Source organism: Ictalurus punctatus, chromosome 16 (assembly GCF_001660625.3).
Source record: "Ictalurus punctatus breed USDA103 chromosome 16, Coco_2.0, whole genome shotgun sequence".
NCBI classification, from domain to species: Eukaryota; Metazoa; Chordata; class Actinopteri; order Siluriformes; family Ictaluridae; genus Ictalurus; species Ictalurus punctatus.
This window is the reverse complement of record NC_030431.2, coordinates 5,046,965-5,062,500: the sequence shown is the minus strand read 5'-3', so window position 1 is coordinate 5,062,500 and position 15,536 is coordinate 5,046,965. Positions and strand designations below refer to the sequence as shown.

The window sequence follows — 15,536 nt, the reverse complement described above, 5'->3', positions numbered from 1 at the left end:
GGCGATGACAGATGTAGAGACAGCCAATCAGGTGACAGCTCTAACCTCAAACATCCTGTGATTTATTAATTAAAATTCTGTTTTTCCAGCTACCGCTAACTGTGTATTTCTAATTTTAACTTAAATTTTTCATTATTGCTGTTTGCAAGATGCAGTAACCTGGCAGTTTGCTAAATCATTGCCAGATTATTCTTTGTCACTCTCAACCTCTTTTTGTTTTGTTGCAACATGAAAAATATGTGGGTGGAGTCAGTGGTCCTTGTGGGCGTGCCTATAACATGACTGACATTGTCTTTCTCAGGTGTACGGCACGTGCACTTAGTCAGCCCCCCCCCCCCCCCCCCCAAACTACTTGGTTGTAGTTTTGGAACTACAACCAAAACACAGAGCACATGGTGCTGTTGCCATGGGAACAATCACTGTAGGCAATTTGAGTGTAGTGGAGGTCTTTATCCCTACTTTGTTCCCTCTTCTGATACCAGGACACTTTAAAGGGTGCCTCTGTAGTGCACTCAGGACTAAGGTGAGTGTTATTGGGTTCAGTTTAGGGAGTACATAGCGATATGATGGTGTGTGTGTGTGTGTGTGTGTGTGTGTGTGTGTAGGCTCTGGAGGCGGAGCTTGTGATGAAGCAGAGAGAGGTGGAGCGTCTGATGGAGAACGTACAGAAACTCCAGAGCAGCCTGACTGAACTCGCCAACTCAACAGCCAATCAGATCAGAGAATTACAGCAGCAGCTCGACTCAAAACATGCACTGCTGCAGGTCTGATACACGTACACACACACACACACCTACTACATAGTGCGCTCCTGTATGATTAATGGAAAATATTATGGACCTTTTTAATAACACTGTTAAAATATGTTTGAATGTTTAAATATGGTGCATTGTGGGTAATCTGCACCAGTGAGGGCCTGCTCCATTCATATTGATGCTAATCATACTGTGAGTGCACTAGTAGAATTCCAAAATAGTGCACTAAATATAGTGATTATGGTATGATTTAAATATGAAGAATGTATCCTATCTGGTACTGATCCCCCATAAAGACTTCCTGTAGGTATTAGGGAGTAAAGTGCAGGGATTAGGGAGCAGGGAGTAGTAAGGAAGAGTATGGAGCAAAGATTAGGGAATACAGAGTAGAGATTAGCAGTTAGGGTTCAAGGAATGGTGAGTAGGTAGTAGTCAGTAGGGATTAAGGAGTGAAGTGTAGGGATTAGGCAGTAGGTAATAACGGTTGGGGATTACAGAGGAGGGATTAGGTGGCAGGGAGTAGTCAGTAGTGGGTAAGGACTAGGAGCAAAGGTGCAGGGAGTAGTCATTAGGGAGTAGAGATTATGTAATAGGTACTAGTGAGTAGGGAGTAGATCTTGGGTAGTAAAGTGCAGGGAGTAGATAGTAGTGAGTAGGGATTAGAGACTGGAATAGGGTTTAGGGAGCAGTGAGTAGGGAGTAAACAGTAGGGATTAGGGAGTAGATAGCAGTGAGTAGAGATTATGGAGTAGGAAGCAGGGATTAGTGAGTAAGTAAAGTATGATGGTGTGATAGATGTTTCAGTGGACTTTTTATTTCTTGTTTTGTTTTTAGGAGCTTGAGGAGAAACTGGAGGCTCAGGCAGATTATGAGGAGATAAAAAGGGAACTGAGGTGAGTTATAAACATTTAGATCGTAACACACCACGTTTAATTTTTTTCTATTTTAGAAGTTGTATGCGTCACTGATTTTCTGAGGTTCTTTACATTTCCAGACGAAAGGCACCATATCGGTAAAAATGAGAAGACCGAATGTCTTTTTAAAGAAACGGAGCTTTTAAAGATGTATTTTGCAGGACTACTGGATTCAGAACTCTGTAACATTTGGATCCAACTGTATTTAGTATCGGCTTTAAAGAGCAACTCTGTGCTTTATCGACTCTCAGATCTGTAATGAGGTTGTTAACCCCGTTAGCGTGAGCCGTGAGCTAACTGATTAAATCTCGACTCGATTTGAGGCTATTAAAGTCGATAAAGTTGGCCGGTGGTGAATGTGGGCCGTTGTTCAGCTGTTGTACTGCATTTAAATCCGTCCTGATGGCCTGTTGGGACACATTCCACTGTAATGGAGGGAAATGTTTGGGGGGGGGGGGGGGGACTCGTTTAACGGCATGAACCGGACGAAGCATGGTGTGTTTGCACGCTGTGTTTTACGTCTATAACTGTTTAATCCTCAAAAAATTTGATTATGTTGAGACTTAAAATGTCCCTGCGGTCAAAGACCATGTGTTTCCAGAACACACACTAGTTTTATTTTCTGTAATAACAGCTTTATTATATTTAATTATAGAACACTTACGGTGTGTATAGTAATCTTTTATATTAAGTGTTCTGGCTCGGATGCTTCAGTAGTGAAGATAAACGTTGCTTCAGGGTGAGAAGTGAGCTTCTAAGTGAACTCCTTTCTTTGTTTTTGTGTGTGTAGTCCTGCTTGTATACATTTTTCCTACTGCATCTTAATTCACGACATTCTATCATCACTAGGGTCCTCAGATCCGTGGAGCTCGGTTCCTCGGAGCGTCCCGCAGAACAGGTAAGGCTTCAAGTCTTTACTAAGTGTCATCTATTTTCTTCATCTCCGAGCCCAGGAAGCTGCTCTCATGCTCAGGACTCCCAGTGAAACAAAAACAAGATCTGTACGATATGTTTGTGCACAGGGTTCCCCGACACAGCAGGACGCGTCGCTTTCCAGGCAGGACGACAGCGGCCAGGACAGAGACTGCGTCCCAAAACAACCCACTAACAAAGACTTCACCGGTGAGTGTTGGTGATAAAATACAAAAAAACATGAAATTTTAGCTTTATATGGAAAATATCTAGCACAGAGAAACACTGGCGCTGCCTCAGGGTTAATAACCGCATCCATATAGAGAATATTAACAACATAGGTAAATAAAATATAAACGTTAAGTGGTCTAGAACAGACTGGTGTAACACACTAACGTTGCTTATTTATGCTCGGAGAAATCCACAAATGAATGTATCCTGCAGCGAACATTTACAGAAAGGGCTTAAGGAGCAGAGGGAGCGAGTTAACGAAGCTTTGACCAAATATGAAAAACAGGAAACATGAACAGGTGCAACAGAAAGAGTGAGGGTTAATGAGGACAGAAAACGATGACCATAAAAGAAAAGCGGATAACAAAAGGCCTGTGAGCAGGATGGAATCAGTGGACCAGAGACACTTTTTAGGTCACTTTATTCCCTGTAGCGACACACTCAGGTAGGGGTGTGTGTGTGTGTGTGATTGTGTGGAACAGGAAATGTCAGGTCAGTACACACCTCTAGGCTTCTCCATGGAAACACTGGTTCTCCTTTGGCATGTGAATCTGGTTATAAACCTGATTGTAGTGTTTTAATTCTCACCTGAAGCCAGTTGAACATAATTCTCACCTGTATCCCTGTGTTTTAGTGTTTTAGTCAATCCTGTCCTTAATTCATTTCTTTCTTTCTTCACCAGTTTATCAGGGTTTTATACTCTCTGGTGTTTAATATTGTTGTCTCATTCAGGTTCTGCTGAGAGTCGTCTTCCTGCCCCGCCCTCAACCACACCTCCTCAATCTGACCACACCCACTCACAGACTCCACCCCTTTCTCAAATCCTCCTGAAGAGCAAAGCTGCACCGGAGTCGTCCCGCTCTTTTTCTTCTGATTTGTTCAGGCACAGCTTCAGTGCCGCTTTTCCTCCGCTCTCTGGGAAATCCTCAGTGAACTCGTTTCTCCAGCGGACGTTTGGGCAGAACTCCTACAGCGCGGACCTGCACACGGAGGAGGACGTGGACACGGCTGAAATCGCGCGGCAGGTGAAGGAGCAGCTGCTGAAGCACAACATTGGGCAGCGAGTGTTCGGACACTACGTGCTCGGGTTATCTCAGGGGTCCGTCAGCGAGATCCTCGCTCGCCCCAAACCCTGGAACAAACTGACCGTCCGCGGGAAAGAACCGTTCCACAAGATGAGGCACTTCCTGTCTGACGAGCAGAACATCCTGAACCTGAGGAGCATTCAGGGTCGACAGAGAGGTGATAAACAAATAACATTACTGATGTTATTAACGTTCAGAGAACTCTAATCACAAAATCGGCTTGTAAATGTTTACAAATATATATATATATATATATATAATATATATATATATATATATATATATATATATGGCTTCATTTCATTTATGGCTTAGAACTTCATGTAAGACACACCCACTTTGAACAGCTCTTAATTCCATATATGGATTCAAAGACACGCCTTCTCTAGGCCCCACCCCCTCACGTCAAACAGATCTACTGAGAAATTTCTATAAAACGAAGGTGATATGGTGGCATTTGGTGGTGGTTTGATTTTTTTCTCTCTCTCTCTGATTCTCTCTCTCCATCTGTCTACCTGCCTCTCCTTTTCTGTCTGTGTCTTTCTATACATCTTCCTGCCTCTCTCTTTATCTGTCGCTTTCCTTTTCTCTCTCTCTCTCTCTCTCTCTCTCTCTCTCTCTCTCAGGTAATATCACCAGTAGAGTCCGTGTTCCTGAAAGCAGCTCGGATGAATCCCGCAGGTCCTTTATGGATCAGACTAAACGGGACCTGCAGGGACACAAAAGTAAGTCGACTACAGACTGTGTGATGTCACTTCCTGCTAGTTTTTTTTTTCATGTATTATCCTGTGTATTCAGGAGGCAGCAACAGCAGTGTTTGAAACTCAGACCTGTTTCTTCTCTCTGTTCCTGCAGTTGAAGGTGTCCGCTCGTCTTTATCAGTTTCCTCGGATGACAGCCTTCCTTCCATCCTGGACGTTCAGCAGGTGGCGCCCGGTCCCACGATGACCTCTGACCTTTCCAGTTTGGGCTCCAAATTACTCGGTTCCTCCATTTCTGTGCTGCCTTACTCACCTCTGGAGGTTAACTCTGCGAAAAACACGTCCGCCTCCCCGGCCACCGACTCCTGGCGAGAGCAGTGGTGGAGCGCGATACAGTGCGAACAGCGCAAAGACACACACAGTCAGGAAGACACAGAGGTACGAGAGATTTATTGACACTGTAGGACTCTGGGGATATAGAGCCTTTAGAATAAGGTTCTCTGGGAATATAGAATGATAACTAAAAGCATTTGTATGTTATGGGAATCTGCCTGAGATTTCACACTGATCCACTAACTTCCTGTTCTCCCCTCAGCTGGGCAACATGGTGTCTGAGATTCCCTTTCCCACGCAGGATTACTGGAAAGACCAGCCGAGCACAGAGTCTCCATTTCTCAGAAGTTCAGAACAAAATCTGCCGATGTCCAACACGAACGAGACGCCTCATAGCGGCCCAGTGCTGCCTTCCTCTTCCTCAACTTCCTCGTCACTGCAAACAAAGCAAATGAAAGCCACGATGACGCCGCTGACGGCCGAGCAGTACGAAAGATTCATGTACCAGGAAGTGGATACGGTGGAGCTCACGCAGCAGGTCAAAGATAAACTCGCCAAGAATGGCATCTGCCAAAGAATATTTGGGGAAAAGGTACGAAATACGGAGGCCACGCCTCCTTCACTGAGACCGACATAGACAGAGGCCATGCCTCCTTCATTGAGACAGACAGACAGAGGCCACGCCTCCTTCACAGAGAACAACATAGACAGAGGCCATGCCTCCTTCACTGAGACAGACAGAGGCCATGCCTACTTCACTGAGACTGACACACAAGAGGCCACAACCTCTTCACTGAGATGACTGAACATGATTAGTGTCACTAACAATCAACAGACGATTGTTCTGAATCAAGAGATGATCAGATCTGAAGACTGAGTTTGTTTTGTGTGTGTGTGTGTGTGTGTGTGTGTGTGTGTGTGTGTGTGTGTGTGTGTGCAGGTTCTGGGCCTCTCTCAGGGCAGTGTGAGTGACATGCTCTCTCGGCCGAAGCAGTGGACTAAACTGACTCAGAAAGGCAGAGAGCCGTTTATACGAATGCAGCTATGGATTGAAGGAGAACTGCAGGACCCCATGAGGGGTAACACACACACACCTCATTCTAATGTAGTGTTTAAATTTTAGATTAGCCGTGCTTCCAAAATGGCGCAGCTGTCAGCTCGTGTTTAGTTTGCAGTGTGTATCGAAGCAAAACGTGTGTGTGTGTGTGTGTGTGTGTGTGTGTGTTTGTGTCTTTGTTTGATGTAAAAATCTGTTTTGTACACTGTATTCTGAATTTAAAGTCTGATGCAGTAACAAAAACAGTGACCTGGATTTCGAAGAGGAACTAACTGTGTCATCTCATTAATATGCAGTGATTTGTGTGTGTGTGGGTGTATATGTGTGTGTGTGTGTGTGTGTGTGTGTGTGTGTGTGTGTGTGTGTGTGATGTCAGTGCAGTGCATGATGAATTACATCAGCTATGTGACCTACATTAAGGAGCATTAAAGCAGACTAAAAGAAATTCTCCTCCAGGGTGTGTGTGTGTGTGTGTGTGTGTGTGTGAGAGAGAGAGAGAGAGAGAGCGCGATAGAGGCTGAGGGCACTGCACAACCCTTCATTAGTCACTGTAGACTGAATTCCACTGAATGTCATCCTGCCCTCTAAGCGAATACACACACACACACACACACAGAACACAGTACAGTACAGTAATGTTTCTTTGTTCTGTCTCAGCAGAGACTTTGGCGAGTGTTAGCCCCGCCCCAGAGTCTCCTGAAAGCTCGTCTGAAGAGCTCATTAAGCTCGTTAGAGACCAGCAGGAAGAGGCAGAGCCTGAGTCACGTGACACCGCAGCCAGCATGCAGGATGTGTTGGTCACGCCGCCGGAACTGGACACCTACTCCATCAGCAAGAGGGTCAGAGAGGTGCTGAGTGATAATAACGTCGGTGAGCCAGAAAGCGAAATAAAATATGTCACGTCTCTCCCTTCATTATCACCGCTGAATTGTAGTTAATACGACTTGTACTTGATAAATAAAATGTTTTAATTATGTACACTGTGTGTAATTAAATGTTTGTGAAAACACAAGATGTAACAGATATAGTTGGGTTTAAAATGCTGAAAATAATTTAAATAAAATAATTTTGTATTAGTGTGTTTGTTGGAGAAAAAAAATTCAGTTTCTAAAGGCTGATTAATAATTAATAATTTATTAATAATTTTTGAGTTTGTCATTAATGACTTGTATGAATTAAGATCCATATGTGTTCATGTGTGCACGTGTGTGTGTGTGTGTGTGTGTGTGCAGGTCAGCGTCTGTTCGGTGAGGCTGTTTTGGGTCTGACTCAGGGTTCCGTGTCTGATCTTTTGGCTCGGCCCAAACCATGGCACAGACTCAGTGTGAAAGGCCGCGAGCCGTTTGTGCGAATGCAGCGATGGCTGAACGACACAAACAACATCCACAAACTGAGAGAAATCAAACACACTGAGAAAAAAGGTACAGCATTCTCACCTTAGAACACATACACACACACACACACACACACACACACACACACATGCACCTAAAATCTCCATCACAGGTTATAATGCATCCTCATGTCACCAAACCAGAACCACCAATGGAGCAAACGCAGTCATATTTACAAACACAAAATGTCCACTGGCTCCGCCTCCTTCTCTCTGTGCATACATCATTTGGATATTAACATATTTAGCACAGTGAACACAGGAAAAATACACAAATACACAAATATTTCCCTACCTGAAGAAATACAGCACTCGGCTAGATCCAGTCATCAACACTAAGGACAGCTGAATACTCTGAATCCTATTATACAAATAATTATACATTATTATATTCAGATGTCTGCTGAGTGTTTCCGAAAACTGGACTGAAGCGGTGCATGTTTTATCTCCTGTTATATTTATTTGATTAGATTTTATTCCGAGACTGCCCCCTACTGGTGCTGTAACACCATCACACTGTAACGGTTCAGCACAAACCGCAGGACGGATATACTTTCTGTTTTAGTTCTTGTTTTTATTTGAGTAGTTTTACTTTCAGACTAACAGTCTATTTAATAATAGAGCAATAAATGAACTCATGCTGCACTTTGAGTATAACAGAACTGTAACGGCAAAACGTATTTCAGTTCAATTTCTGTAAATGTAAAGAAGACATTCATGAAAGCAGTGAAGTCCTGGGATGTTTAATTGTTCTTAAAATTAATATTCTCTTAAGTGTGTTTTTAATCTTCAATTGAATCTTATTGTTGTATTTCAAGAACACTCCTCTACTGGTGTCCTTTATGATAATCCTGCTGTGTGTGTGTGTGTGTTGTCTCTAGTGTACCTGAAGAGGCGTGTGAGCTCAGTGTGTGAGGACGCTGTGCTGGACAGCGGTATGTGTGTGGGAGAGTTAGGACAGGAGTATGTTCCTCAGCTGAAGAAGTCTCGGGTGGTCCTCACTGCGCAGGAGAAAGAGGCTCTGAGGAAAGCGTATGAGGAGAAGCCGTATCCTTCGCCAGGAACCATCGAGGAACTCTCACAGCAGCTCGGACTCAAAGCCAGCACCGTCACCAACTGGTTCCACAACTACAGGTCAAACACTCGTAACACACTCTCCATGAGTTATTAAATTACATTAAATAAAATACATTATTATTATTAGTAGTAGTAGTATTAGTATAATTATTATTAACTAGTTTATAACGATTGCCACTGCTAGTAATAATGATAAAATATTTACATTAGGGATTAAAAAAAGGTTTAAATATATACATGTTTACACTATAAAATCTGTACCAATTACCAGCTATCACAACAAAGCTTTTCCAGTTACCATGACAACAAGACACTCTCCATGGCTACGTACATCCCAAACCACCAGACCACCATATTATTAATGATCTAATAAATAAATACTTTTATATATTATTTTAGATATATTGATTGATCTATTATGCAAATTAGCAAAAACAAATCTATTACGTTGGAAATTTGTGGGCGGGGCCTAGATAAATAAGAGGTAGGAGGGAAAGAAAGAATTACGAGCGTAGGATTTGCTGTTTTCATGATTTGGGCCAAAAGCGACTGCTTGTGCTATAGTGCCACTATCCGGCCAGTTGGGACCGCCCCACCTGCCTGAGTCGGGTTCACTTCTGTAGGGCTTATGGGTTAGGGCTTTGGTCTGAACCCAAAGTTTCAGCAGAAATTCAGAAGAAGAAAACTCCTAACAAGAACAATAAGGTTGTAGCACTAAGTGCTTGGACCCCTAATAAAATATATCATTTATTTATTGGTGTGTTATTGTAAGTGGCTTTCACATACACACAGTGTATTGCGGTGTTTTGGGACTGAGCCGTACAGACGAGGCTGGAACACTTCCTGTTTCCTGTGTCCAGGTCTCGTATTCGGCGCGGGGTCTTCATGGAAGCGGCTGCAGTGAAATCAGACGGCATCTCCGAGGAACAGATGAGTGGAACGCAGGAGAGCGGCGAGCTCCCGGAATCCACGTTTAACTTCTCAGAGTCCTCGGCTTCGCCTGGAATCCTGAGAGACAGCAGCCTGCGCAGGCGGAAAGCCGCCAACCTGAACAGCATCATCCACCGCCTGGAGAAAGCGGCCAATCGGGATGAGGCTCACGACGGAGGCGACACGTGTGAGAGTCAGGACGCGAGCGCGGAGTGTGTGAATACGTCTTCATCAGGGTAACGTCGGTGTGGATCGTTAACCGGAGGCGGAGTCTCAGACAGAGCACTGTCAGTCAAACAGCTCATTAGCATATCGTGCCACGCCCACCAGGGCAGTCTCAGATCAGTGTGATCAGCTCTTATGTGAGTGTTTTATCTCGTTTATATGTTATTTAAAATTTGCTGGATGTTTAACAGACACTATTTTAGAATATTTGACACTATTTTCCGATGACGAGTGTCAAGCGCTGTGTGTTCAGAACACCTGTGTTAAATGAAATATAAGGAGGAAGAAAGGAGGAAAATGGTGGAGTAGTGAGCTGATAACAGATGAAAATAAAAATCAGCTCTCAGCAGTGCGCTCGGAGGACATGGGTTCTCCATGGCATGACAAGAAAACAAAGAAAATATTTTATTATTATTATTATTATTATTATAGGGCACTTAATGCTCTGCTGCGGCCCAACGGTGCAAAAATAAACCCCAAAACAATTAAAAACCCTTCAGCAATAAAGGCAGCAACTGTTAGTTGAAGCAGAAGCTCTCTGCTGTCGGCTCTATGCAACTCTGTTTTGGACCTTTTTATGCCAGAAAGTTAGACTTATTCATCTAAAAAACTCTTAAGTATTAACTCTTAAATGTCTTAAGTATGTGGTTGGTGTTCATTTTGAGCCCAGTGCCCTACTCCCTAATCCCTACAAACACCCCACTGCTTCATGGGTATTCACAACCACACACCTTATTCTCAATATCAGCCACATAACACCATCATCAGCCCTCAGTGGGCGCGTCCCAAATCATCTCCAACGGAGAGAAAGACGTTTTGTGAGAAATACGATTTTATGATATTAAAAAAAAAAAAAAACCTTTTAGTAAGTAAAACACTTTAGAATCAAGCGCCTTCGGTGGATTAGTGAAACGAAACACAGCCGTGAAACAACACTTTAACCCTCAGGTCCTTCGCATTAACGTTCACTTCAGATACGAACCGCACTTTATGACGTGTTTTATCATTTCCTCACGCAGCACGAGCAGGAAACACTCGCACGGGTGGAACGTACGTGTTTAATCTGCTTTATAATCACATACACCTAAAGCACAGCTTTTAAAACTAAACAAAGCGCTAACCAAACCCGGCCCTTGTGCGATTTAGTCGCTGTTTCGCACAAACAGACGTGAAACAAGCGCTAGTTTTAACATTTACTTTAGCATTCATTTTTCTCGTTCTTAAACAGTCGAGGTTGTGCTTATAAAATCCTGGCTCTTACGAGCACTCGAACACTGCACACGTTCACATTAGCTTGCTGAATATCACGCACGCTGACTCGCTCAGTGAAATAGCCCGTAGCATGGCGGCTGAAGGGGACATGAAGAGGGCGAGTGAATAAGGCTGATTCATTTTTCACTTTGTTTTATACGAGTCTAACGTTTTCCTTCTCCTCTCTTTATCTTTAATTAATAAGAATTATAACAATAGTAGCAGACTTTTTATGAGTTGATGTAGCGGTAGTAATTTATACAGGTATTTTATAAATATTAAAGTCTTATATAATTGTTTATATATATATTGGAAGGGAGGATAAACGATCAGCTTCCGTGCTGACAGATGAACAAACTGCCGGCAGTTCATTCGAACGTCAAAACATTAGAAATGTTACTTTTTAATATGTACTAATTAACTTTACACCTTAATTGTTCTGTTAATACTACTCTGTGCACTAATCATACAGGCATTGTAATGCATTATAACGCTTTGAAATGATGACTTGTAAAGCATTTAAAATCCCTCAACGCTGATGATTCTGATGATCTGATCATTTCGCAGTGAAACCAGTCACATCACGGTACACCAGGAGTTCCCAAACTTTTTTGGGCAAAACGACCCCAAATCTGTCTCTCTTCAAACTTTACACCGTCGTCGTGACTGTCGTCATGATCTGCGTCTCCAATCTAAACTCTGACCTTACATTCAAACGTATTCACTAATGTAGGAGCTGCAGAAGACTGGTACACAAAACTGTAATAAGAATCCCGGTTTGTGTTTAAACAAAACAACAACATTTGAACACTTTATTCTGTGAGTTAAATGACACGTTAAATATTTTACGCTCAGTTTATTTGAGTTGAATCTTCATTTCATCAGTTTTCTTTAACACAAAATCCTGCAGAGTAAATACAGTTCTCTCATTTGTCTCAGAACACGGTGTAAAATAACTTGAATAAATATAAACGTATAAAACTGAAATGCTCAGCAGGTTTGTCCCACAGCATCAGGAATAAATCTCATCACTTCCTGCCTCAGGTTTTGATGTTTAAAACCTTTTATTTTAGTAAACAGATTAATCACTAAAACCAGCAAAGTGTTCAAAACATTTAACTGGATTCGTTTCTAATCGTTAATTACAACTCAGTGTATGTTTATCTGCGAACGCTGTACGTTTAGCCCTCACATATGATTAATTTATTACACTTAATAAACTTACTGGCGTTTTTCTCATTTTGAATTTTTGAATTGAATTTTCTATTTTTTTCTCTCTCTTTTCAATCGAATGAAAGTGACTTTTATTGGTGTCTTTTATTTGAGTCGTTAGTGTAAAGCTCTCATTAAAAAATTGGTCCAATTTTTATATATACATATATTTAAAAAAAAAAAAAAAACGAAATAAAATGACTACAGCTCTGTTAGGGAGCTTATTTGCATATCATATACATGTTATTTACATATTATTTGCATATCATGATGTGTGATGATTTATAAACCAGGCAGCCGTCGGATTCAAGTCTCAGGTTAAACCTCCATTTTAAAACTTTATTAATGCATTTTCTGGTGTGTTTTATATTCTTCATTTTACTCTCTTTTTTTTTTAAGCATAAAATGGAGCTGAAGTGTAAATAATTAAAAAAACAAAACCTCCATTCCATTTTTTATATGTATCTAATGTTATTTGTATTATCTGTATTTACAAATGTATTCCGTCTTCCAGTTTTAATCCAGTGTGGAAACAAATCACTGTATCATTACTCATTTTTATTCTCTTCATTTTATTTGTTAGTGTTGAGATGTGATCATGGAAGTAAATATATTTTGCATTTTCAGTGTATACTCTGTCTGTGTGTGTGTGTGTGTGTGTGTGTGTGTGCGCGCTATTTTATACTTATGAAGTCATTTCTTCTATTTATTCCAATAATTAACACCAATTTAGTCTGAATAATTCAGGTTTTTTATTTGGAAAGTGATGGAAAAATAAAAATAAATGTTATAATTTCTAGTCTTCAGAGTTTTATTTATTTATCCACAATCCACTTGATGTACTTTTTTAAAATTATTTTTATCATTATTTATTTATCCATGTCCACAGATACAAGGTTAATGAAGATGCTGCAGTAATCACAATTATTGATCATAATTAATATATTATTATTATTATTATTATTATTATTATTATTATATGTATATGTCTGGCATTGAAATATGTGCAGTTGTCGGATAATACGTTTCATTTTTAGCTTTGTGTAGTTATTTAAAAATAATAATAGAGATAATATTACAGTAATGATTCTTTATTCTGTACAGTGCCTCCCTCAGACCCAATAAACATCACAGTACTCATTAACATGGCACAGAATTTACAGAAATAAAACTACATTCGTCTTTCTGACCTGTGTGTGTGTGTGTGTGTGTGTGTGTGTGTGTATGTGTGTGTGTGTGTGTGTGTGTGTGTGATTACTGAGAGGAAGTGAAAAGTTCTGTAACTCTGTACAAAACTCATACTGTTTAACTTCCATTGGTTAAGACGCTTATGTACATTATTATTATTTATTATAAGAACATCTGCCAATATGTGAATTGTGTCATTTGCATGAATTATTTTAATGCTAATTATACACAATAAAATATTTTGAGATAAATTAGGATTCATTTGTATTATGATTCTGATGAGACTGATCTTACCAATACCCATAATTGATCACAGATGAATTAGAAATGACTCTTTTCTCTGCTAACTGATTCCAAAAATATATTATCTTCTCTTTCTTCTCTGCATTCTTAGTTTTATTATTATTATTATTATTTTAAAAAAAAAATTCTTCTGCTTTATTTATTTATTGTTTTCTCTCTTCCTTGTTTCATTCCTTGCGGTTTTTCCTCTCTCTCTCTCTCTCTCTCTCTCTCTCTCAGGAGTGGCATTAACAGTCTAAACATTTGAACTTATTGTAATATATTTTTAAGTCCTTATTGTCCTCTGACGGTAAATAAATATTTATCTATGTTCTGGTATTGTACAGAGTCCAGAATAAACTTGAAAATAAACGGTTCAATCCTGTCGGATTAGAGACGGATTAATACATCATCCATTTGCAGACTTCATACTGAACAAAATGGCCGCCGCTACAGCTAGCATGATGCCTACAGCTAGTTCTGACATGCGTCCCAGTTTCCTGTCCTGAAACTTGTCTCCTTTCTGCCTCTTGATCTCCTGCAGACGAGCTCGGATGTATTTCTGTCGCTGCAACTGCTCTCCGTAGTGCGCACGGTAGAAAGTGTCGAAATCAAAGACGTTCTGCGATCGAGCGCCGGCCTCTGGAGAGCGATGGTTTCTCGTAGCGTCGCTCGAAGATCGGCTCGTGGTCTGATTCGTCGCAGTCGGTCTGCTCGAACCCCGGACGTCGGCCTCGCTGAGAATCCCGCTGTCGTATTTCTTGCGTAAACTTTTATTCCCCAGCACGTTGTAGGCCTCGCTGATCTGCGAGAATCGTGACGCGGCGTGTTCGCTGCCTGCGTTTCTATCGGGATGGTAGATGAAGGACTGTTTATAGTACGCAGTCTTGATCTGCGGCTGAGTGGCTTTTGGAGAAACCTGCAGAATGTCGTAATAAGCATGTTTCGTTCTGTATAACGGGATTTCCCCTGTGCTCGAGGTTCGAAATGATCTCGATGCGTGTATCCACCTGCGAGATAGAACACCGTAGACGTGGATCGCTCCAGTCAAAGCAGAAACGTCCAACCTTTTTTTACTGGAGGCCAAAAAAATATATGGAATCGCCGTCCACAGGCTACCTGTAATCATAAACACATTCATTAGCCTAATAATCATCAACCATCAAGCCATAATCACATGGCTTTGTAATTAAAGAAATATCCCTTTAATACCCCAACTGAAAGCCTACTTCTGCAGCTTTTCCTCAGTTTTAATGAGAACAAGAAACAAGAGCCAGGATATTGAGACACTTTCAGATTTACAGATTTTTAAAAAAAATAATAGGTATTATATAATATTTATAATAACCTTTCATTAAACGAGGGAGGAAATTATCATTATCAATATTAATCTGCTGATACAGTAATGGTTGAATATGGCGGCATCTAGTGGTGGAAAGAAGACTCTGCGTGCATTTTACTTTCATAGCAGCTATATTTATTTCTGAAATAATGTCATTTTAATAATGCAATAGCTCAGTGTTTATATGAGCTTCAGTGAACAGGAAACCCATTCAATACACCTGTTTCACCCCTACACCGCCTTAAACAGGTCATTCAATACAGACTCCAAGCATGTTCCTCCAAGATAAACTGAATAACAACACAAACGGAAGTCTCTGACGCTCATTTCCTCCGCGCATTATCTGAGCTGCTGTGAAAACGTCAAAGTCCTACCGGCTCCTGAGCCGAGCCGCAGCCTGACCTCCGCCATAACGTGTAGAATTTAAAGGTCGAGTCCTAAATCACTCCCTGCTCCCTACATGCGCACTACTGAGGGCACCGAGTGATGAGGAGGAGGATTCAGGCAGCCTATCTAGTGCACTCTGTGTCCAACATGAACCCGTTTCGGGGTTCAGCCCGAAGAACTTGCTTTACTTCCGGTTACAACAATAAGTGACCAATCAAAACGGCACTTCATGGCACGCGTGTGAAAATGTAACCAATCAGG

The 15,536-nt window shown here is 41.3% G+C and overlaps 2 protein-coding genes across 5 annotated transcripts in view; one reads left to right on the top strand and one right to left on the bottom strand.

Moving 5' to 3' along the window:
• The window catches only part of LOC108276869 (homeobox protein cut-like 1), a 32,759-nt gene extending 20,289 nt beyond the window's left edge, over positions 1–12,470 (top strand). For 2 of the 4 annotated variants that reach the window (XM_053686759.1, XM_053686756.1), the window contains exons 7-20: positions 1–31; positions 606–764; positions 1,590–1,648; positions 2,519–2,567; positions 2,692–2,791; positions 3,545–4,054; positions 4,524–4,622; positions 4,753–5,036; positions 5,194–5,523; positions 5,872–6,010; positions 6,646–6,858; positions 7,221–7,409; positions 8,263–8,515; positions 9,319–12,470. The exon at positions 1–31 is cut by the window's left edge and continues 18 nt beyond it. In XM_053686759.1, the coding sequence (XP_053542734.1) occupies positions 1–31; positions 606–764; positions 1,590–1,648; positions 2,519–2,567; positions 2,692–2,791; positions 3,545–4,054; positions 4,524–4,622; positions 4,753–5,036; positions 5,194–5,523; positions 5,872–6,010; positions 6,646–6,858; positions 7,221–7,409; positions 8,263–8,515; positions 9,319–9,628 (2,725 nt within the window). In that variant the 3' untranslated portion in view covers positions 9,629–12,470. The remainder of the gene's footprint in view (positions 32–605; positions 765–1,589; positions 1,649–2,518; positions 2,568–2,691; positions 2,792–3,544; positions 4,055–4,523; positions 4,623–4,752; positions 5,037–5,193; positions 5,524–5,871; positions 6,011–6,645; positions 6,859–7,220; positions 7,410–8,262; positions 8,516–9,318) is intronic. The other 2 variants (XR_008398082.1, XM_053686757.1) reach the window with 2 other exon arrangements.
• Positions 12,471–13,186: 716 nt separating this feature from the next.
• On the bottom strand, positions 13,187–15,353 carry LOC108276873 (dnaJ homolog subfamily C member 30, mitochondrial). The gene is made up of 2 exons (XM_017488920.3): positions 15,263–15,353; positions 13,187–14,665 (listed from the first exon to the last, which is right to left on the bottom strand). Exons 1-2 carry the CDS (start codon positions 15,297–15,299, stop codon positions 13,956–13,958), a joined length of 747 nt encoding a protein of 248 aa, XP_017344409.1. The 5' UTR covers positions 15,300–15,353; the 3' UTR covers positions 13,187–13,955.
• Between the last annotated feature and the right edge of the window lie 183 nt (positions 15,354–15,536).